This window comes from Curcuma longa, unplaced genomic scaffold (genome assembly GCF_044706935.1).
Source record: "Curcuma longa cultivar G26 ecotype Majalengka, Jawa Barat unplaced genomic scaffold, ITB_CL_G26_1.1 contig_21292, whole genome shotgun sequence".
Classification (NCBI taxonomy): domain Eukaryota; kingdom Viridiplantae; phylum Streptophyta; class Magnoliopsida; order Zingiberales; family Zingiberaceae; genus Curcuma; species Curcuma longa.
The window spans coordinates 54,592-78,249 of NW_027431603.1; the positions used below are offsets into that span (position 1 = coordinate 54,592).

Genomic DNA, 23,658 nt, shown 5'->3' on the forward strand with positions numbered 1-23,658 from the left:
AGTTTGATAATTATACATAGATTACTGATGAAATAAGACATTCTTTTGATTAAAAAAAAATATTTTAAAAATTACCTTTTCACAATAATTTAGAAAAAATTAAGGCGGCCTTTTAATTTTTGTCCATTTTATTTTGACGTCACACTTCATTTCTTTCCTTCCATTCCATGTAAAGGTGTGATGAGGTGATGGTAAAGGGAATAGGAATCTTGACCTTGTCATCCATTATGTAGATTCCCATTTTTCCTCTTTAGAATCCAATAGATTCTTGAAATTGACTTGAGGGACCATTTTCTACAATTAATGTGTTAATTCCTCCCTCTCAAGACCTTTTTAAGCCAAACGCTATTTCTATCTCTCAACACATTTGACGCCATCATGACAAGGCCATGACCATATTGGACACCCACAAAAAATGTGAAGTTATAATTTTCCTCAAATTGTTACTAATTTTAAACAATCTTAAAAATTTTATTTTTTTTAAAATCCCTTGAATTCAAACGAGATAGATTGAAAAAAATTTGTTATTTTTGAAATATTTATATGATAAGTATAGTATAAATATAAAGAGTATGTTAAATTTATTAAAAATTAAAAATATATGAAACAAGTTTTTTTAATAAAATAATTGATTTTTTCTTAATAAATTTAAAATTAAAATTATAGTAAGTAACAAACATGTACGATTAAATCATATTAACACAATATAAAAATATTTTAGCTAAATTAATGTAGATAAGATATCAAATAAATGAATATAATATACTAACATGGATAAATTTCAACACTAAGAAAAATTATTAGTATGTAATTATATTAATAAATAAAATTAAATTAGACAATCATTAAAAGAATAATATTGGCAAACCTTCATAATTGAGATTCATAATTGAGACTCGAATCATGAATAATTAATTATTCTATTAAATATTTTATCGTTGCATCATATCCAAGAGTCCCTTTTGATTGATGATGAAATTCCATTTCATTTACACTCACCGCATTAACATCCATCAGTGACATCACATACTTTTAAAAAACCTAATTATTTAATTAGATTTGAATTTTTATTTTATCAATAATTTAAATTCCTATAATAATTTTATATAAAAGGGTCAACCTTATCACTTATCTCACATTAAATCTTATATACAAACACTTTATTATAAAAAAAACTAACCTTATATGTTTTTTTTTCCAAATGTCATTTTAAAAAATATGTTCTTTTTAAAATGCTTGTATAATTGTAAAATTACTAAATTTATTTATTTGCTTGGAGTTAAATATTATTATTATAATTTTATTAAGTTATGTAATTATGTTATTATAGTCAGGATAAAATAATTTTAAAAATTGAACTTGTTTGTTGATCTTAAAATCCTAAGGGAAAGTACTATAACCCTGCAATATTGAGCATTAACCATGAGCACCATGTGATGGGAGGAAAAAAAATCCAGTAGCAGCATTATATGTAAGATTTGCCGGTGTATCTAGCCGTATATCTCACTAGATTCGGCTAATCATGTAAAGATCTATCTATTTTGTCATTTTTCGAGTAGTTGTCGCCTTCTCATTGGCTAAAATGCTACCCCTATCCTTCCACGTACACACAGCAGGTGCATACACATGCACACATCGATACTGCCGGTGAACTATAAGATTCAAGAGGGCAATCATCAAAGCGAGAAGACAAGATTCTCCAGTGCAAGGAGAATATGCTTGATGCAAAATCATTCTCAGTGCCTCACTGCACACAATGCAGAAACCCTAGGTTCCATTTTCCCTGACTCGGTGACTGCAGTAAGCACACTTGCTCCATTGCTGCTGTCACCTCAAGATCGTGATGGAGGCTGGAGAAGAACATGCACCGACTGTGGGCGAGCAAAATGGGAGGGAGATCCCACTCAATCACTCACTGCACAGTAACCTGACAGTCACACAGGTGACGTGTGCCTGTGAATGGATGCAGTGCTGTGTCCCTGCAACAACACTATTCCTGGCAAAGACGAGCTAGCTAGTGATGTTAATTGGTAAATTTTCCTACAGGCACGAGTGAGTTTCAGTTATTCTCGAGTCGCCCACTAGATTGTGTGTTTTCACTCAGGTTCTAGTATTGCAACTGGAAGGGATAACGAGGAGCATGCAGAATCTAGCTGCTCAGATGCTGCTGCATGCAGTTTGTGGGAGATCTAGTGCCAGTGGAAGGGTAGATTCATTCATATATGACTAGATTTCCATTTACACTATTGAGATCTCATAGATAGGCATCAATAAACATGTAACTTTCTTGTTCCAAAAATTATGTTAAACAAATGTGATGCTGATGAAAAGCTTAACAATGAATGTGGATTGACAGCAAGTGGGTGGGTCTTTTTGAGAAAGTAGAAAAAATATTCATTGTGTTTCCCATTTTAGTGGAATTCGATTTACAAGATGATTACCATAATGTACAGTTAACCTTTTCTGAAAGGTGGTTGATGCCTTTTAAAAGCCTGGAATGACTTTACAACATCTTTTGTGGCTTTCCTCCCTTTTGGCTTGCTTTCTGCTGGGTCAGTGCAGGTTCATGATGTTCTTGAGCCAGGAAGCTTCCCCTCCTTTTGCAACGGGTGGGGGCCCCATGTTCCCTAAACCGAACAAAGCCAAATGCCATGGTGAAACCTCCCACCTTGGGAGGTTCATGAGGTTTCTTATTGTAATACTGAAATGGAAATCTGAAGACAAATAAACACCATACACATCGTAAACATTTCACATCAAATTTAGGCACACAATTCCCATTTGAACAAACATTCTCATGCATATGCAAGAAAGCAAGAGAGCATAACAAGCCAATTCAACAACTCACAAACTGAGCTTTAAATTAGTAGCTAAGCTTACCAGAATATACCATCAAAGACATCTCAACTGCTGTTAGATCAGGTAAGCACTCTCAGTTGTTTGTTATTTGTTCCTCACCAGTGGGGGCTGCAACCTTCGCGGGACAAATGTCTACCTTTGGGGGCCATGAAAGGCGCCTAAGGTTTGCGGCTGATGAAATACTGCTTCTGTCCATTGAAGGAAAGGAGAGGCGTTTGGTTGCTGAGAAAGCTGACCCCTTCTCAGGTGTTCGAATGCTATCACGAACTGGGCTGTGTAGTCGGGACCTGGCTCTAGCTGCCTCTGTAGATGCCATGTAGCTAGGAATAGTTGAGGCGCTGAGGCTTTCATCGTCGCCCATTGATGATCCTGCAATGCTGTACCTCCTTCGCCGCTCAGATTGGATGCTGAACGTGCTCCTCGAATCATCATCAATGGAGCACCGGCGACCTCTTGGGCTTGCTGATTTCTTTCTGCTCGCAACAGATGGAGTCCTGGAGCGTGGGGTTGCTGGTGAGTGAAGGCTGGAAGGCCGGCTTGACTTCTGAGGTGCTGCTGGAGTGCTAGTATCACACTGTTTTGTTGTACGCACAATGAAACTGCGGCTAGCATTCTTTACGGAGGCATGATCTTGCTTTGTGCTTTGATTCTCCCATGGCCTCGCTGCCATCCAGCGCCCCAACCAGCTCCATCCCCATTGGGGATTACTTGGGTCGGTGAACACTGGAGTCAGAGATCTGGATGAGCTCCTCCACTGAAACAGGAAAACTCAAAATAATATTTGGAAGTAAAAAAGAAGTATATGTTAAAAAAAAAAAAAAGTCACAAGCGCTAGTTCAAAATAAGCAGTAATCTAGTGCAATAAAAATGCCCACTACCTGATGTGAAAATGCATAAGCTAGAGCTCTTTCTCTTCTTACAGCGGCTTCCTGTTTATTCAGCAGTTTAGCTTCAATTTTCTCTTTGGGCTGGAGGCTATCATCCCATTCCTCCGCAATCTGTCATCAAATATTGAATATTACTCTACCATAGGCAAAGTTCAATTTGGAAGAAAAGATGAGGCAAGGATGAATAAATAACAAACAGATGCATGTCCAATCTAAAATGAACATGAATGGTATCACAAGACAATAAGGGTAAATCAGGTCATCATGAACTATCAAACACTAGGAGATATTATATGAAACTATTGAATGAGAACTAAACTAGAATTCATGGTAGAAAGACCAAACCCAAAAAACCTAAGTCATGCGATCCAAAGAGGTTAAATATCAATCAAAATAATAATCTTTTCAATCCATATAAACCAATACAAATGCTACTCCATTATCACTACAATATATATATATATATATATATATATATATATATATATATATGGATAATACAGAAGTATATTATTATTCATATATGGAAATGTTGCTTGCTGGAAACATATATAAATGTGAAAAAAATAATTAATTGACATGAATAACAATTAAGCATGCAGAGTCAAGGATCAGGACCAAACTTTGTAAGGTAATATGCGGTCCCATAAAGATAACAGATAACTCCAAGTTCAATCTAAACAACAATTTCCTCTGAACTGAAACTTATCATAAACGATGGTATTAAAGGGTAATCAGGTATCATGAACAGTTAATAAAGCTAGGAGAAATTATATGACTCTGGAAAGTCAACAAGGCCAGTTGGTAAAAAAGGCACAAAAAACTTAATAACTAAGGTCATGAGATTCAAACAGTTTGGTATCAATTTAAGGTAATAACCCATCAATCCCTATGACAACATGAACATTCCACTCTCAAAATGGGACTTGAAAAGGATCCGGTGGTCACAAGATCAAATTGTCCTGCACAATAAACCATGTAAGTCGAAAACATCATTTATGTCCATCAAAGTGAATGCTCATTCAGTGTAGAAGAAAATTCATTTAAAAATAGTAGTTCAACAGGGTGAGTCATAACATTCTTCCATCTACAAGTTGTGCAATAGAATGAAGTAGCCACAATAGTTCTTAGAGAGAGAGAGAGAGAGAGAGAGAATTTGGAATTAACTACGTTTTCATGAATGAAAATCACTTCCCAGATTGTGAAATGTATCGAACTATTAGTTCAGCATAGCATTCAAAGAAAATATGGAAATCTAGGAAGCTTCATTACAGCACATCAAACAGGTTCCAATGACCCATAAAGCATCTGCCGCTAATCAAAGTTAATGTTGTATAATATTTTTTTCTAGTAGTTGTAATTTAGCCTCTTCCCTGATTCTGAGTTTCAAGCCATGTGTAAAATAATGTTGCAGATGATGACATAAATTGCATACATACCTTTACTTTCTCTAGTTCCTTTTCAAGTTTCCGCTGGAGATGCCTCTGGAGAGCCTGGTTTTCCTCTGTCATTCTGATCCGTCTTGAATGTATTTGTGCCTGCACTCTTGCCATTGTTTGCATGCACTGCAATGCGTTTGTAGTTTGAGATTTGACAGCATTTCCATCCAGCACTCTCTTCAGCCTATTTAGTCCCCGCAAAGTTCTAAATGTTCTTCTTGCCTTCACAAAATTTTCAGTGAGACAATCTTATCATATAAGAAGCTTCAAGACAGTAAGTGCAGTAACTCAAGGACTTCATCTCCTGACAAGCTTTTTCTCATAATTAAACAGATGTTTCAGTAAAAGGTTACTCTTCACAGCATAACTAGGTTAGTGGGTACGCACAACCAGATTAGAACTTCTAAAAATAGTGTAAAGCAAAATAGACACCCACCACTAAAACTAAAAATAACACATACTATATTTGATCTCAGTAATGGCACCCCAGGAATTACCCCCATTTTAAATCAGCCGCACATGCTTACTATATCAACTTGACAAAGTATCATTAATAGTTTAGTGGTTTGGTTCTCTTATTTTTGGTTGTCATAACAAGCACAGAGTTGCTTGCTTTATCTTCTCACAATACTACCCAATTGTTTGACCTTTGTTTGGTTAAAAGAAGACAAACAAACAGAAAGTGATTTAACAAATGCATATGGCCAACTGTCACCAAGTAGAAAATAATAATAATTTTTAAAAAGGAAAATTATGGAAAACTGTTGTCCAACAAATGAAAAAACACAATAGTCAATAGGCAGGCTAGAGCACTATGATTCTAACGTAACCAATGACCGATCAACTAAAAACCCAAACCAGACTGAATTGCTTGCATAAAGAATTTGTGCAGAACACTTTTTATATGCCCTCTGAGAATTCATGGATCAGCCCATTTCTCTTTTAAAAATGGTGAACGGGATGACATTTTCATGCCATATCTGCATGCCACATTAGAGAGCCGAAATAACAAGCATTTTCACCATGGATTTTTAACCAAATAGCTACAGTGTTTTATAAAGAGGGTGGGAAAAGAAGAAAACAGAAACTTACCTGGTAACCTCGATAGGCGGACTGAATCTTGATGGCAGCAATCACTTCACTTGATTCATCAGCATGCCTAGTTGCAGAAGTGGCCAGGCGAACAACCTCTGCAGCAGCCTGCGCTGCGACAGCTGCAGCCTCCGCAGCAACAGCACTAGCAAGCGCCACAGAGTAAGCATGCTTATTCTGTTCATTCCCATTCTCGATCAGCTTAGCCTCCTGAAGAGCTGCAGGTTGCAACCGTTGAGCAGCACCCACAGCAGTAGTTTCCACTTCTTTTATAGGGAGTGAATCGGAAACCTTGGAATAATCAAGAATCTCCTTGGGATCTCCTTGACAACACTGCGGGATGAAGGCCCTCTTGACAGCACTAAACCACTTTCTTTTTATGCCCATGTCCACTTTCTTTCTCTTGAGCGATTTTCAACTTAGCTAAATCACTCTTGTGAATGGAACTGCATATGATAAGAAGAAAATAAACAAACAAGCAGAAGAAATCATAACATCACGCACCCATGTCCAACCAGAAAGATTGGACTTTTCACAACGTATAAAACTATTAGAAGACCATGAAGAGCATCTAGGTGAATTTTTTTGCCTTAGCTACTTTATTCAACGAAATTAAAATTTTATAATGGTAAAACCTTTCAAAGAAAAGAGAGAAAAAAAAAGAAGCCACAGACAAGAATGGGGGGCAATGCAAAAGAGCTAGAACAAAACCAAAACAAAATGGCAATTTTTAGTTTCAAGGACACATCTTTGCCAAAAGCACATTTCAACCAAAAAAAAAAAATCAACTCTAGGTAAAGAAACAAATGAAGAACAAGGAGGATTTGCTTTCTGAATTTCTCTTACAACTGCGGAGAAGGATCCGCAGCACAAAAAAGATCAAATCAGGAACAGCGACCCAGAGGAAACAGAAACCAGGCGGTCGAATGAAAAAGGGAATCGAAATTGTAACAGTAAATGAGAAGTTTTTCAACCACGATTACCTAATTATACTGGCGAAATGGCAGAAGCAACAACCGAAAAGGTCCTCGCTTTCTTCCGCACGGAGGGAGTCAGCGAGTGAAAGAGATCCAACGAAAGAGGTCTGGTGGAAAGATCACGGCAAACCACAGAGAACTTTTTAACCCTCGCCCCACCTCCTTTACCCCTTCGATGCGGCGAGAGGGGGATCAGATCTCGGCTCGGAGACGGGAAGACGTACGGGAAGCCTCCGCTCGCGGCCACGCTCCCCTCGCTGTCCGCCGGGGCCCACCTTGGCAGGAAGGGCAGGATATCCCGCCTCCACCAGCCTGCCTTCGCCTCTCGGGCCTCGCCCCCTTTGAGCTGTCACCTTCGCTCGCATCGCCCTCTTTAAGGATGAGGCAAACGCCATCTCTCTCGATACCGCGACGCCGTCGGATCAGGAAACCGCCCGGGTTTGGCGTCGAATGTCGAAACGGGCGAAACCGATTGGGCTCCTCCGTCTACCGAGGTCGGGTCCGGTCCGCTTCGGGTGAGTTTACGTTAACTCTCACCGCTACGGCGGGGGTGGTGTCGTCATTTCGTCGGCCGTTGGTTGGTGGGACCGTTGGAGGACGCCTGCTCAAATTAGCAACGTGTCGGCGAACCAACTTAACTGAGAATATCTATCAAGCATTAATTAATTGGCAAATACACATCCCCCTTCTCACACGTTTTCCAATTCGAGCCAAATCTAATTACAAATATAGTCTAATTAATTAATATATTATTTTAGCATTTAATTTATTTAAATAATAAGCACACAAAATAATATTCTTTGATTTTTTTTAAATGGGCAACGTTTAAAGAGTTCCTACCATGTTGTAACGTCGCTTCACTTCATTTGATGTACATGTGGTTTCAACTCGATCAAGTTCATGTTTAACTAGCCTACATACAACATTAGCATGATGCTCGATTGGCCGCCGTATGCGCTTTCCGATTTATCTTGGTGGTCAGTGGGAAACTTCCGTGGGACCGGATCGGCCACCCCCATGGATTAAGTCCATGAGACTGATTAGGATTTATCATTTTCGATTGTCTTATCTACAGTGTGATGTCCCTCCATGATTTACCTCTCTTTTAAATCATATGAGACAATCCTAGGCTCCCGAGGTGAGGATTATCAATTTTATACTGTAATATAATGAGGATGCCCTCAAATAATATTAGCCTTTTATAATATTTTTATTATATACTACCTATTATTATGAGTCAAACTAATAACTCTCCTTGTCATCCCATGAGGCACGATGCAATGATAAGACATTTTGATGACAAACACAAGTATCATGGTTTGATCTTATGCTCCTCCAATAGCCTAAGTCTGACTCTATTAACAATTTGGAGCTCCACTTCATAGTCATTACTCAAACTTAGTTACAACAACATCAAATGTGTTAAGCAATTTGAACAAGAGGGGGATGAATAGCTTTTCTCGCATCGATGCAATCGTGCAGTGAAAACTTAAAGCAAACTCATAGCATGATGCTAGCCCAATCAATTTTACTTGGTTCACCGCTACGTCTAAAGCGGCTACATCTAAGATCTAGTTCTAATGAACTATCACCACTATCTTTTTTCATCTTAGATACCTTCCAGAGTCAGAGAAATTTCTTACAATCTATTTTTACAACAATACAATAAGAATATGAAATATAATATAAATGAAGGGAAACAAATAATTTTACATGAATCTTACTTTGAATGCTTTCTTGTTGCTTGGAATTACTTTTTGTTGGTTTAAAAATACAGCAACACTTCATCCTCAACTCTCAAGAACTGATACATTTAATCTTCCTTGAAACTCTCTTTTATAGGGTTGATGTTAGACTGATTTTCGTTTATTAGTCGACTAATCTTACATATCAATCAACTGCTCCATCAAATCCGATTGTGTAACGACCCGGCCCCTCGGCCCCTTGGGCGGCCCAACTAGCGGCCCAATTGGCGGCCCAATCGGCGGTCCCTTGGGCGGCCCAACTAGCGTCCCCCTTGGCGACCCCTATGTCGTCAATTGACGACCCTCGGCCGTGTCGTTACTCACTAGGACTTTCCACCCCTGGCCAGTGGATTTTTTGCCTCCCCCAGGATTCGAACTCTAGACCTCCAGGATAAGTACTAGAGTTTATGAATCTTTATTGTAACGACCCGGCCCCTCGGCCCCTTGGGCGGCCCAACTAGCGGCCCAATCGGCGGTCCCTTGGGCGGCCCAACTAGCGGCCCCCTTGGCGACCCCTATGTCGTCAATCGACGACCCTCGGCCGTGTCGTTACTCACTAGGACTTTCCACCCCTGGCTAGTGGATTTTTGCCTCCCCCAGGATTCGAACTCTAGACCTCCAGGATAAGTACTAGAGTTTATGAATCCTGGTAGCCAAGTGATTGCTACACTTGCAGAATAACTTTTATTATCAACTCAGTTTGACCATCATATTAGTCGACTACTAAACCTTATAATTAATCGTCTGATAAGCGATCGTTCAAGTTTTCAGTCGATTTTTAAATCTTTTGTTTTTTGCTATAGTGTCATTAGTCGACTACTAAACCCTAGCAATTGATTAATACCTCAACAGTCGAACTGAACAGTCAATTTTGCAACATTATATTTGCTACTATAGTGCTAACAATTGATTAATGAAACTCATCGATCGACTGGTACTATAGCAGAAACACTAAATTTCAATATTATAGCAAACTCTGAAGTTACTGTAGCAAACCCTAAAAATACCAAAAATCTTGATTTCAGAATTTAGAGTCCATCGATCGATCAATACACCATATTAATCAACTAATACTGTTATTTCAGTGTTACCAAGGTTGAATTTTCATCTTGCTTCATATCCGATTGACTTCAACCTACATGACTTCCTTTGCTTAGCATCCGATTAATTTTGTTGCCCAACATCCTTACTTGTCGGGACTTTGTCATTTGCTAAACATTCGATTTTCCTTGGCCTGTTTGGACTTTTTGTCTCATGTCTAACATCTGATCAATCATATCCTGTTAGGTCTTCCCTCATTGCCAAATGTTTGGTCCTCCATAACCCACTTGTACTTCTTGCGTCATGCTAATTCTATGTTAAATTTTCAATCATAAAATATCCAATCAACTCGTAACACACTTGGATTTTTTTTGTGTATGTCAAGTGTCTGATTAATTGTAACTTACTTAAATTTTTGATAACTAAGTGTCCGGTCAACCGTGACTCATTTGGATTTTTTCGATCATCAAGTGTTCGATCAATTATGATTCACTTGGATTTTTCTCTTGCTAACTCTTAGTTAGACTTTTCCATCATCAAGTATTCGATCAATTTCGACTTAACTTGACGTCTCACTCAATCAACTATCATATTATTTGTAAATTGCACATACTCACCCTATTGCTCAAATATCTCACCATATTATTCAATTTGAGTTAGACCAGAGTTTTGCACCAATAATCAATGCACCTCTCGCTGAAATTTACAATAATAACTTTCTTCTTTCCTTCCATGCATATAACTTCATGCCACTATTTTTCACTTGAAGAACCTTTACAAAAATCAAATAAACTAAGCAATAAAATAATGAATATTTATGTCAAGTCGGCTAAAATCGCTTCTTTAACGTTAGCTAATTCATCCTACATCAGATTTAAAAATATGTTAAATTCTTTATTATACACCATCTGTAACGTGTATAGCCAAATTCGTAGACTAAGTCAATTTAGGCCTGACACGACCAACCCCTATTAGGTTATTTTAATGTTCAAACTAGGTGCGATTAGGCTGGGTCATGAGAAACCCATCCTGATGATCGCTTATATGTCACCATATGACTTGAGACGATTGATAAACAATATATGACTTAGAAGGTTAATCCTTGGGTGAAGACTTCACAATTAAGCCCTAGATTACTCGCATATCACACACCATTATGATGATGTTGTCCAAAGTCCTGCACTGCATCGCAGTTGGGACCACCTTTTTGGGAGACTATAAAAGGAGCCACTAAGTTCCGTGTCATTAAATGTTTCACATTATCTTCAATTGCAATAAGAATCACTCAATGTTGCATGCTCCTAGTCTTTTGGGTTATTTTAAAGCTAGGGTTGTAAATGAGTTAAGTCGAGTTAAGTTTTATAGTATTCAAACTTGTTTGATAAAGTAATTAAGTCAAAATCAAATTGAACCAAAAATGAATCAAAGTGTTGAAATGATTATTCTAGTTTGACTTGTAATCTTTTTTATGAGCTTGAGTTTGTTTGAACTTGACTTGAGCTTGGTTCGAGCTTGATTCATTTAGATATTATTAAGCTCTCAATTCAAACTTGTTTGATTATTTGAAACTTTTACATTTTAAACTTATTTGATTGGTTATTGAATTTGATAATATAAATTTATTTATTTATTTTGAAAGTTTTTTGTTTATTTAGCATGTTGATAAGAGTTTTATTGATGTTCATAGTTCAAAAATATTATTCGTGAACATTGTTCATGAATATTATTCACTAACGTTAACGAGTTGAACATATGTTCAAGCTTGTTTGTTTAGTTTAACGAGTTTTTCAAGCTTGTTTATTTAATTGATCTTGTGTGTATTAAATGAATATAAATAAACTCTTACCAAGCCGAACACCAAACTTATTTACAAATGTTTGATTTATTTACAACCCTATTTAAAGCCCTATCACTTGTAGGTTATTAAGCAATTAAAATTTCCATCATTTTTTAATTGAGCCTCATCTCCAAGGCAATAAACCTCTTGTTCTATGTTCATTATTTGAGTCCTTGTAGGATGTACTGTACGATATTTTCCTCTAGTGAGATGAAAAATTTAGAACATTGGCTATTGGGCGAGGAGTTGTGCATGCTTCTGGATTTGCCTTGTGGGTGGTCTATGGGGTCTGGCCGTCCACCTCTGATTAGTTGGATCTCAAAAGTTGGGCATCTAGATTATAAAAAAAAATTATTTAAGTCCATGCACATATAAAATCATATAAAATATTTAAACCTTAGTGTTAGCCCATCAAAATAATATAATTAAACCTAACTCTAACATAGTGTTCCTCGAAGTTATGCAACTACTATGCTAATTATTTCACTCTCTATGAGACTCTAGATATAGCATTCTAAGATCCTAAAAATCTCAATCACTTCAGCAAAATGCAATCGCTTGTGAGCGGTCTCACACAGTCAATTCCATGATCATCTATGAGGAAGTAAATCGAGAAGCTATAGTTGCTCAATACGGGGGAAGGCATTACCTCAGCTTTGCCAAGATTTGACCCTTGCAAAAAAAAAAAATCTCAATCACGATGTCACTCTGCGTGAGTTCCTTCGATACCATGTAATGATATTATATTGGAGATAATGGTAACATTACTTTTTTAATTTCATCTCCTTGAATCACATACTTGTAATATGTGTAGTAACCTTCACAATGCCCCTAGAGCATGGATGAGTTGATTACTACGGGACATACTTGCTGCAATGAGTAAGAATCAAATTTTAGCGAAGTAAAGGTAATTCCCTTCCCTGTAGTTGCTAACTGCAACTTCCCGATTTATCTCTTCACAAATAGTCGTGGGACCGACCGTGTGAGACCGTTGAGGTTGCGGATTTCACCTTTTGCTATAGCAGTAACCTTCACAATAAATTAGAGGGGGTATCTATATACAAGGACAAAAATCAAGATGACGTCAAATCAACATCCCATTTCTAATTAAAATTAAATGGACACCTCATTTGACTTGAACGGTCTAAATTACTCTTACAATATTTGATCATTAAGTCATGTAGAAGTTAGTTGTTAGTCTCTACCTAGTCAATCGTGATCAGATAATATTCATTTAAAATATAATGAGTGTTATGGAGTCCCCAATATTTATTTTACTTATTAACATATTATTTTAACTATATTATCATTCTTTTACAACATACAAAAGCTAGCAACTAGTTTCTACACAGTCGAATGATTAGGAATTGTAAGTGCATTTCAAGTAGTTCAAATCAAATGGATTATTCATTTGACTTTAATTAAAAATGACATGTTTATCAAAATGTAAATGATGAGCATCGATCATTTGATTTTTATCATATATATAATTTATCCTTATGTCATATAGTGATTAAAACAAATATTTTTAAAAGGAAAAAATTAATTCTTAATTGTTCATTTTAAAGTGAATTTAAACCGTTATTGAATTGAAAATGAAAAGGATATCTAATCTATTTAATCATAAAAGGTACAAAATGTTTTACTTGATTCTTTATCTTGGGATGTAAATAAGGAGAAAAACCATTCAACTAAAATGAATAAAATGAAAAATAAATTATATTGTCTTTTTTCCATTTATATTTATATTTAATTATATTCAACGGCAACCAATTAAAAGAGAGAATTATCTTGATCACAACCAATTTACTTAACGGATTCGGGCTATCGGACTTCCAATGGTCCCTTCGACCTACGAATTTCGGCAATCCTACCCGTCTTCACATAATTCTATGTATTCTTTGTGTGGATATGTTCGCCATTTCTCCAATCTTGAAGGGCGTTTTTGGGTTCTTATTTCCTTCCCCAACTTGGAACACCGCTCTCCTTGACCTTCGAACGCGCTCGGAACCTTCCACGACAAATGGCGGTTGCGAATCGCATGGGGCGAGAGCGGAAGAGGAACTCATCGTCCCAGATCTGACGCGCTTGCTTGCTCGATCTCCTCCGCATTCCTTCTTGTGGCTGCATAGATTCGATCGGTTCGAGCTGCGATGAAATTCTTCGACGATTTGCCGCCGATGGATCACCTTCGATCCGAAAACATGAGCCTCGTGCAGCTCATCATGCCCGTCGAATCCGCTCACCGCGCCGTCTCCTACCTCGGCGAGCTCGGCCTCCTCCAATTCAAAGACGTGAGTAGCCAAACTTCCAGATCTGATCCCTGAATCTAGCTGATGCATTTGCGTTCATCCTTATATCCTATTGTTTCGACTGGACTTTTCGTTTGAAATTTATTCTTGCACTGATGCGTTTGGTACTGAATATTATATATTTCCACCACAGATTCCCCACACGACTAACTCGACTAGAAAAGGGGAAACAATTCTCATGCAACTGAATCTCGACGAATCATTAGTTGTCAGATTGCAAACGCATATATCGGAGATTGTTCAATAGTCGAGTGTGATCAGTTTGGGGTCTCGTATTTTGTTTGTTCTAAAATTTTGATGCAGTTAATGTATGGAGCATTTACTTTCACTTGATTATTCTATTTTTACCTTTTACAACTTCTGATGGTTTTATGTTCTTAAGAATGTGGAAGACTTATGAGCAGAGTTCCTAATTCCTATTTTAACATCATGAAGCGATCAGTAGTATAATCATGTCCGCTCCTGTTTTCATTGCAGATCTGCGATAACATATAATATGACTTGATATACTTTTGTCTGATAAGAAGCTATCTCCCTATCAACGTAGTTGAGTAACATTTCTCTCACATCTTCTAACATGACTGATACTTATGCTCATGAACATTTATTTGTTTATGAGTTGGTGGTCAAACCTGATTTCTCTTCATACTCATGTCCATTATTCATATATGATAAATTGAAATCGAGCTACATCTTCTTTGTAGTTCAACATAGGCAAAGGTGGGTTTGGTCCATTATAAGAATCTAAAGGCGACCAATATTGGTCCCAAGGTTAGAACTTGACAGAATGATCCACCTTTCTTAAATAGAAGAGAAAAATTCTGTGGCCTAGGCGAAGCAAGGTTGGACATTACCAATAAGGTATGTTCGCCAAGTATTATGACCAATAACAATCAATCATAGTTGTGCATAAAGTCTAAGACTTGGCACATGGATTCCTTGACTGAGTCTTGGTGATCAGTGGCTCTATCTGGATCAATCTTAATCATGGATCAAACAAATAACTGGTCTAGCACCAATTAGATTAATTTAAAAATAAAGCATACCCTTTTTTCAAATATTTAAAAATAAATTCGAAATTAATAAGAATTTTTTAGTTTCAAACTCTAATGAGTCATATATGAGAGCCTGACATTGAGCTTGATCTTCCATGCAGTTCAAAGTAGGGAAAGATATCCTTTTTGACAAATCATTTCTTAACTTTAGGTTAACTCAACTTGATTTGTTGAATTTTACAAACATCAAAATTTTAGGTTATTCTCACATTCTCACTTGCTATGATGGTGACACTTATTACAAAAGGGTGTAATTTTTCCTGTTTCATATTATGTCGTGTTGACAGTTGTATGCCAAAATATGTTCTTGTGTGGCATTTGGCATTGCAAGTACTGCTTAACATACTCCATGAGACTTTGCATTTTTTTACTTAAGTCATACATATTAACCTAAGTTGATGTGTCTATCAACATCAGTGGTCATTTTACTCAATTGGATCGCCTTAGCATTGCAAACAACCTTATGTAAGTTATGGATCCAGTGACCTTTTGAAGCATTGTCCAATTCTCATATTATCTTGCTAATAGATAGTCCTGAATGTTGCAACCTCTATTTGCATAATTCAACTAACATTCCTCTCTTTTCTGTGCAGTTGAATGAAGAGAAGAGTCCTTTTCAGCGAACATTTGTTAATCAGGTATATACTTAATTAGACTTCTTTTAGGTTTCTTTTAATCTAACTACCCTGGATTTCATAGGAGCTGAACTGAACTGTTGGTGACTTGCAAGTGATATCAGACTAAGTAAAAGTATGGCGTGCATAATATGTATGGGAATAGCCGCTTCAATCCCATCTTTCATCCTAATCAAAGGAAAAATTACCAAACATCTAACATTCCCTCACGTTTAGAACCAATGATTTTTTATTTGAAAAAAGAAGAAAGATTATGTCTTCGCCTTATTGAATGTGAATAATAAGATATAATAGCACGATACTGAGTTCAATCTAAACAAATCATTATATTATTATTATTTTTCATAACATGAGATTTTGTATCAAGATGGTAGTATGAAACAAAGGTTATTTCCGATTTGTTAAGAATATAATCAATCTCCTATTATGTTATGTTTGAAATATTAAAATAAATGTAATGTTGTTAGATGCCCTAAGACTAGCTGACTAGTTACCTACAGTTCTGGACTATTCACTTGGTTTAGTTACGAGTTGGCAGGATTGTAATGTCAGCACTTGGAGATCTATTGCCGTCATTCACATGATGAGTCAGGCACACAAGCATATGACATTTTTGGCATTGATCCAGATAAACAGTTGAAATGGCTTAGAATAGGATCAGAAATGGTGAACATAGAATGATTTTTTGAACTTTAATACAAGGTTAAACAGAAGAATAACCTGTCATAGTCAATATTCTAATTCTTAGAGGTAAATAGGTGTTGGGCCATAGAAGTCTACAGACTCTAAGTAAGGTTTTCTTAGTTGATCTAGACATTATTTGTTATTTCTATCAACTTTCCAGCTTTCTGCTTCATCTATCTTAGTTACTTGCCTGGAAGACCTTTGTTCTTCCTTATTTTAAAAACTCACGTTTGGTATGGCAACACTTAAAGTCATGATATAGTACTGTTGCATTTTATAGACTAAAATTTTGACAACACTGTTCATTGCTGGAATAACAACATTTAAAAGGTAACTAAACTATTATATTAAAATAGGATGATTTAGTTCCAAGACAATTACACGTCTATTTCCCTTTGGGTGTCATATCATACTCTACCTAACCAAAGAGGTACCTTAATAACCTTGCTGCCTGCTGTGTCGTGACCTTGTCAGCACCTTAATACATCATGTTGCAAGTTTCACATAGTCCCCACCTTGCATCTGTCAGATACTTCACACTTTGCATCTATTAGAACTCCATACAGTGATTTACAGATGCAATTACAATGTGCAAATGATTGATGCACTTCAATATTGTGTACAGTATGTATGTGATTTCTACTTCTCTTGGAGGTTTGTGTATCTTTTCATCCTTCTTAATAGAATGGTACATTGGGAAACATAAACTTAAACATGTCATCCAAATGATCAGTTTGAATTTTGCAATCTAAAGGACAGTTTCCTACAAGGAGGCAAATAACTAGGGTTTGAAAGGAGCTGAGGAAAACAATTAGAGGGAATGGATAGGGAATGATTTTCCTAGTTTGTAATCCCATTGGAAGGAAGGAAAGAGGGTAGGAAAGTTAATTTAGAAATTTGATTATTATTAAATATTGATTAATTTAATAGCTTTCAAAAAACAATAATTGCTATTTTGACGAGATTTTCCTTTCAAAATTGTGCACAATATTGTTTCTACCCAATTTGTCTGGAAGAGGTCCGTTTATGTACCAGGGAAACATTTAATAGCTGCTTCCTTTTGTCCTACCATTTCCTTGGACAAAATCAACAAGTTCATTTCCTTTTTGTCAGTCCTACTGTAGGAAATACAGCTAAGTTTTCTGTGCTGTGCTGAATATCTGATGGTTATTTTCTCCATTTACCATCTTATTATTGTTTTTGATACTTTTGCTTCAGTTTCTTACTACTTTAGGCTATAGTAGGTTGTGCCTTTGTGCATCTGGATCAATCATTATATTCTGATATTAATTTTCTTCTACTCTGGAAGGTAAAGAGGTGCGGCGAGATGTCAAGAAAATTAAGGTTTTTTGCTGATCAGATAAGCAAGGCTTGCATTACAACTTATCCAGATTCTGCTTCAGAAGAAGTGATTGACTTGGAGCAACTAGAGGTATGTTGCTTTTCTCAGTAAATTATTGTCTTGTCATCTTTTGTTTTTCACAATCATAATGTTACTAATAACATCTATATTCTCTTGGTTTAGATAAGATTGAGCGAACATGAGGTTGAACTTCTAGAAATGAATAGAAACAGTGAGAAATTGCAACAAACATATAATGAGCTCCTTGAATTTAAGTTGGTGTTATTAAAGGTAATTTTCTAGTTACTTTCATGTATTTTGGCGCAAGAATATCTTAATTTATTACTGATGATTCATGAAATAGAAACTGGGTTTAACTATTTTCTTTCCTAACCCCGTTTGCAAAGTCCTAAATGTTCATTTTGTGCTTGAAATTTGTCTGTAACATCTAATTTATCTGTGAAAATTTAAGTATTCTTATTGATTTTTTCCTCCCAGAGCCTATATTTATTTCGTCTTCATATTGACTTGTAGATTTATAGCCCTGCACAATGCACATCTTTAGATGTATTTATCCATGAGTTTGGGTGGCTAAAATACGGATGGTAGCCTAAGCATAAGAATAATTTATTTTATATTTATATCTTCCACTGTTCACATTTATAATCTATGAGAAAACTATAAAATGTGTTAAAAAAATATATTTGCTGAGAATGCTTGATATTTTTGCCTGTACTGCTCGGTATGGCCATCACTGTTCCTGATTCAAACAGTACAAATTTGATACGAAATTCAAAAAAAAAAGAGCGAGAAAAATATAATAATAACTTTGAGCCTAACAAACATGCATGGTTTAGAAAGAAAAGTTATAAGAAAGATCAATTTAGGAAGAGATTCTTTAATTATCTGTTACTTGACTATGTATACCTTGCATGCCATTAGGATAGAGAAATTTTGACCTAACAATATGAACATAATCTTATTTCCCATTTTCAAATATCATCCTTTCTAAGCTGTTTACATGAATGTATAAAGTGTAAATTCATAAAAAAATAAGTCGATATGGTTATGCAAGTGTCAACTTGTATTTTGTATTGTTTCCACACACTATATATAGCTGTATTCAATTACTTAAAAATCATTTTTATTACATTGTCTAATATTTTTGGTTTTCCTCTACTCCATACACCTTTGGTTCCATTAGATTTGTATTCAATGTCTTTGAATATATCTATATCATCTAAACCTATTTCTCTTATTTTATCATCCATTGGGGATACACCTAATTGTTCTCAAATGTTAATATTTTGATCCACCTAAAAATTTTCATCTTTACTACATTTACTTATTGTTTGTGTTGTTAATGTTTCCTAACAGGTCAACACTCCAACCCATAATCTAAAAAAAATAATGAATATTTTTATTTCTTATTATTTACATATTAGTATCAATAACACAAAATTAAGTACTTCACTTTATGTTAATATCAATATATATGTAATGTAACTCAAATGTACATCATCTAATTTTAAATATAAAACAATATAAAATTCAATATTTTCTTGAATACATTTTCATTAATGTGTAAATCAAGTTATCAACCATCAAATTGCTCATAATTTCGATCAGCCAAATAAACTCTCACAAATTATGTCTTAGTGAATACTTTATCTGTTGTGGTATACCAAAGATGTTGTCCATGTTAAAATAGAAAAAATTATTTCTACTCCTCACACTAATTTTTCCAAATAAATAGATTATAGATCCATAAAATCTTATGAATCATAACAAAACAAGTTTTGGTTATATTTCCTATTGGATCTCTTGGTATGATAAAAAATCCTTCCATATCAAAATTAGGTCAAAGTTAATGCATATGGAATTGCTTCTGGTCATGCAATTAACCAATTACTAAAAGATTTAGGTTTAGTGATACAGGTTTATTGAAGTATGAAGTATCCCAGTACAAATAGGAGAAATCACATTTGATGACTTTCTTATGATCATGTAAAACAATCTTCAAAAAAAAAAAAAAAAAAAGAACTACACAGTCTGTGGGCTTTCAAGTTGTCAACTATATTCTTTGAACATAAAGGGAATTCCTCTTATACTGTTTCTTGCATTTATTGACACTATGGAAATGCATTCTTTGAGGCATTTCCATATTTATTATAGGTTGCTTCAGTGGATCTGCACTTATGTTTTATTCCAGGCAGGTAGATTTCTTGGCTCAGCTCAAAATCATGCAGTTATGGCAGAGACTGAGTTAGTCGAAAACAACTACTCTATGAAAGATGAGGGGTTATCTTTGCTTGAGCAGGTGTTTTTGCCTCTCCTTGTTAACTGTAGTATGTTGTTTAGTCATTTGGTTACTGAAACGAGAATACCATTAAAAGTCTATTCAGCCCGAACCTTCAAACATGGCTGGCTTGAGATTCATCAGTGGGATTATATGCAAGTCAAAAGAGCTAACATTTGAGAGGATGCTCTTCCGGGCCACCCGGGGTAATATGTTCTTCAATCAAGCACCTGCAGAGGAGCAGGTCATGGATCCAGTGTCTGGTGAAATGGTAAGAGTATCCTTCCCTCACTTATTTTCTAGCGTAAGCCATATTTATTCTTGATACCATTTATCTTCTTAAGGATTTCAGAACATTTTAAAATTTCCTGACAAAGAAAACTAATAACCTTAAGCTCAATTTCCTTTTCCCGATACCTCTTTTTAGCTGTGCTTTATGTTACATGTTGGAATTTTTTTATTTTAATGACATCCAGTATCTTTGTGCTCATATTGTGTAGGTACACAAGACAGTATTTGTAGTTTTCTTCTCTGGAGAGCAGGCTAAGAGCAAAATACTGAAAATCTGTCAAGCTTTTGGGGCAAGTTGCTATCCTGTACCAGAAGAGAACAACAAACAGAAGCAACTGACTCATGAGGTATTCTGTTTCCTACTCAGTTCATCATGTGATGCCATTGTGTCTTAAGACTCTTTAACTGATCATTTAGACTTCAGTATGTGCACAAGAATTTTCACATTCAGTTATTACCTCTTTTGCAGTGACTAAGATTTTATTCTGAAGTTTATTGGGAGTATTATATGAGTTAGCAGATGTTCTACAATTATGAACTAATTTATGATTATCTTCTGCTTGTTCTCTCTACCATGGCATATCAATATTCTCTGAAATGAATTTTCCCTTTTGTTCTTCTCCGTGAAGAAACTTTAGGTTATGCATTATCTATCTGATACTTAGTAATCTTCTGAGATGGTGGTAAGTTTTAAGCCTTTGATCTTCTCATTCTCTTAAACTAACATTGTTGTGAAGTTATTTTGAAGAGTCAAGTGTTAGATAATTTTTTTGAGGATTCACACATTTATGAAAGAGTTTTAAAATAGTGGAGAATGATGTATTATATTGTTATAAATACATTGGTTGATGTTTTAATTAAATTATTCATGTCCGTATTCTGCCCTTCTCTCAAAAGCTTAGCTTTTCTAGTTGGTTGGTAGTCTTATAATAGATGCCATCACACTTCTTAACACACCCGTTTTTGCTATATTATAAGAACATTTTGTATCTGCAGGTAAGTCATTTAGCAGTGTGGGTTTTGGGGGAACTTGTCACTATGTTTGTGGTTGAAGCAGAGGAGTGAGGAGTTCACATCATTGCTGTGATCCATAAGAAATCTATAATAACTAATTATGTATTGTGTTTCATTATGCTCATCTAGGTTTCATTGCGCCTCTCTGAATTAGAAGCAACATTAGATGCTGGAATGCGCCATAGAAATAAGGCGTTGGCTTCATTTGGTTCTCAACTCTGGAACTGGACTATTATGGTATAACTAGTTACTATCTGCTCCTCTTTCTACTAGTTTAATTTGAATATCAGTCTTATTGGTGAAATTTTTTCCAGCAATACATGTACACATTTACTAATTTCATATGGACAATATGTGCACTATTGATTTCATTCTAATTTTAGGTGAAAAAAGAAAAAGCTGTGTATGACACATTGAATATGCTTAACTTTGATGTCACAAAAAAGTGCCTTGTTGGAGAAGGATGGTGCCCAACATTTGCTAAACCACAGGTGATAAATTAATTCGTTGTATTATTATCTTAGGTGAAATTATAGTATATAAAGGTGTTTACGTCATGGCAGGATAGTTAATATAATGATTATTTATAATTATTTTAAATGATCTTTTGATGCCACAGATCAAGGAGGCTTTGCATCATGCAACAATTCATAGCAATTCTCAAGTGGGGATAATATTTCATGATATGGATTCTTCTGAATCTCCACCAACATACTTCAGAACAAATCGGTTCACAAATGCGTTTCAGGAAATTGTGGATGCATATGGGTTTGTCCTTGCTTTATTAATTTCTCATTTTGGCTTTTGGTAATTAACTTGATATGGAATATGGGCAAATCACCAATCATGTTGAATGGACGATGATTGCAAGAATTTCAGCCAGTGACAATGTCATCTTGATGATGATTGCATGAATTTCATCCAGTGACAGTGCCATCTGTCTTTAAGACATCATTTATGTTTCCTTCCTAAACTTATTGAGCTAGAATACCTTCATCATTGTTTATCCTGTTAGTTTGTCCATAGAAAATTTCAATTCCTACAACTATTTGAATAGGATGCTAATGTACTTTGGTGTGGTTGCAACAAGTATGGCTATTTTTGAAACATTACCATGAAAGCTTTCAATGCTAAGAGTATATTTCAAGTCAGTTTTTGATCAAAATAGTGCCATCACCTAATGAGAAATATCATGGAAGATTATTTTGAATGGATTCTATAATTATTAAAAATCTTTCTCAGGCAATGAAAAGGAAACAAGCTTGAAAATAATTGACTACTGGTCCTCTGTGAAGAGATTTCACAAGAATTAACTAACAAGTTGAAGAATATTTCTTAATAAATTTGAAATCACATTTCAGTAATTTCATATTTATGATAATGTTTCTTGTTCATACACAGTGTAGCTAGATTCCAAGAAGCAAATCCTGCTGTTTATGCAGTCATTACCTTTCCATTTTTATTCGCTGTGATGTTTGGTGACTGGGGTCACGGTTTGTGCTTGCTGTTGGGATCACTGGTTCTTATCCTGCATGAGAAAAAGCTAGGATCTCAGGTTGTTGCCTTCAACTTTTTGAGAATTTCTTTCTATGTTCTTGACTACAAATTTGTCAAGGGTTTCCAAGTTAAATGCTACTGAAGTCAAACATGGTCTTTACCTTGTGAAATGCTTTGTTTTTGAATCTTTTGTAATGCATCTTCACTCTTCCTTGGAAGTTAGTTTCTCATATTCCCTATAGAATAGGAATTTGTGCCTACATGTCCTATGTATTCTGCATGAGAACATACTAAATTTGCAATCCTTTGATATTTCATATCATAAGATGCTATAAATTGTCAATTTTATAAATGGATGGGTGAACGTTTCAGCTTTCTCTATTATGATGTAATTGCTTAGAGCCATATTAGGATGGTCTAATTATCTAATACAGTTTGGCTCTGAGTTGTTCCATCCCGTGTTTAAGAAACTGAAATCTAGATTATGAGCCTGCTTCCTTAAGAATTTTGAGAAATTATTGCATTTTTTCGATTATTGGTAGATAGAATTTGCATTATGTTCTTTGCTCTCGATGGATCCATTCTTGTAGTCTTCCCATTGTTGAGCTCCAATCTCATTATTCCATGTGCTGTAGATGTTCAATGAACAATA

At 35.5% G+C, this 23,658-nt stretch overlaps 2 protein-coding genes across 2 annotated transcripts; one reads left to right on the forward strand and one right to left on the reverse strand.

Annotated features, from left to right (window-relative positions):
- Positions 1 to 2,715: 2,715 nt before the first annotated feature.
- On the reverse strand, positions 2,716 to 7,675 carry LOC141817631 (protein IQ-DOMAIN 3-like). Its single transcript, XM_074705276.1, has 5 exons — positions 7,261 to 7,675; positions 6,278 to 6,723; positions 5,186 to 5,407; positions 3,738 to 3,857; positions 2,716 to 3,613 (listed from the first exon to the last, which is right to left on the reverse strand). Exons 2-5 carry the CDS (start codon positions 6,662 to 6,664, stop codon positions 2,933 to 2,935), a joined length of 1,410 nt encoding a protein of 469 aa, XP_074561377.1. The 5' UTR covers positions 6,665 to 6,723; positions 7,261 to 7,675; the 3' UTR covers positions 2,716 to 2,932.
- Positions 7,676 to 13,886: 6,211 nt separating this feature from the next.
- Positions 13,887 to 23,346, forward strand: LOC141817627 (V-type proton ATPase subunit a1-like). The gene is made up of 11 exons (XM_074705274.1): positions 13,887 to 14,171; positions 15,838 to 15,882; positions 17,873 to 17,995; positions 18,089 to 18,196; positions 20,118 to 20,225; positions 20,302 to 20,475; positions 20,705 to 20,842; positions 21,639 to 21,746; positions 21,893 to 22,000; positions 22,129 to 22,277; positions 22,911 to 23,346. Exons 1-11 carry the CDS (start codon positions 14,031 to 14,033, stop codon positions 23,146 to 23,148), a joined length of 1,440 nt encoding a protein of 479 aa, XP_074561375.1. The 5' UTR covers positions 13,887 to 14,030; the 3' UTR covers positions 23,149 to 23,346.
- The last annotated feature ends 312 nt before the right edge of the window (positions 23,347 to 23,658 follow it).

Bases quoted from the DNA above. Each gene is read 5' to 3' on its own strand.
- LOC141817631 (XM_074705276.1), bottom strand. From the start codon at position 6,664: ATGGGCATAAAAAGAAAGTGGTTTAGTGCTGTCAAGAGGGCCTTCATC. The intron at 3,858-5,185 runs GTATGTATGCAA...ATTTGATGACAG, and splicing joins AGGAACTAGAGAAAGTAAAG to ATTGCGGAGGAATGGGATGA. The intron at 3,614-3,737 runs GTAGTGGGCATT...TTCCTGTTTCAG, and splicing joins CTTATGCATTTTCACATCAG to TGGAGGAGCTCATCCAGATC.
- LOC141817627 (XM_074705274.1), top strand. From the start codon at position 14,031: ATGAAATTCTTCGACGATTTGCCGCCGATGGATCACCTTCGATCCGAA. The intron at 17,996-18,088 runs GTATGTTGCTTT...CTCTTGGTTTAG, and splicing joins TTGACTTGGAGCAACTAGAG to ATAAGATTGAGCGAACATGA. The intron at 22,278-22,910 runs GTTTGTCCTTGC...GTTCATACACAG, and splicing joins GAAATTGTGGATGCATATGG to TGTAGCTAGATTCCAAGAAG.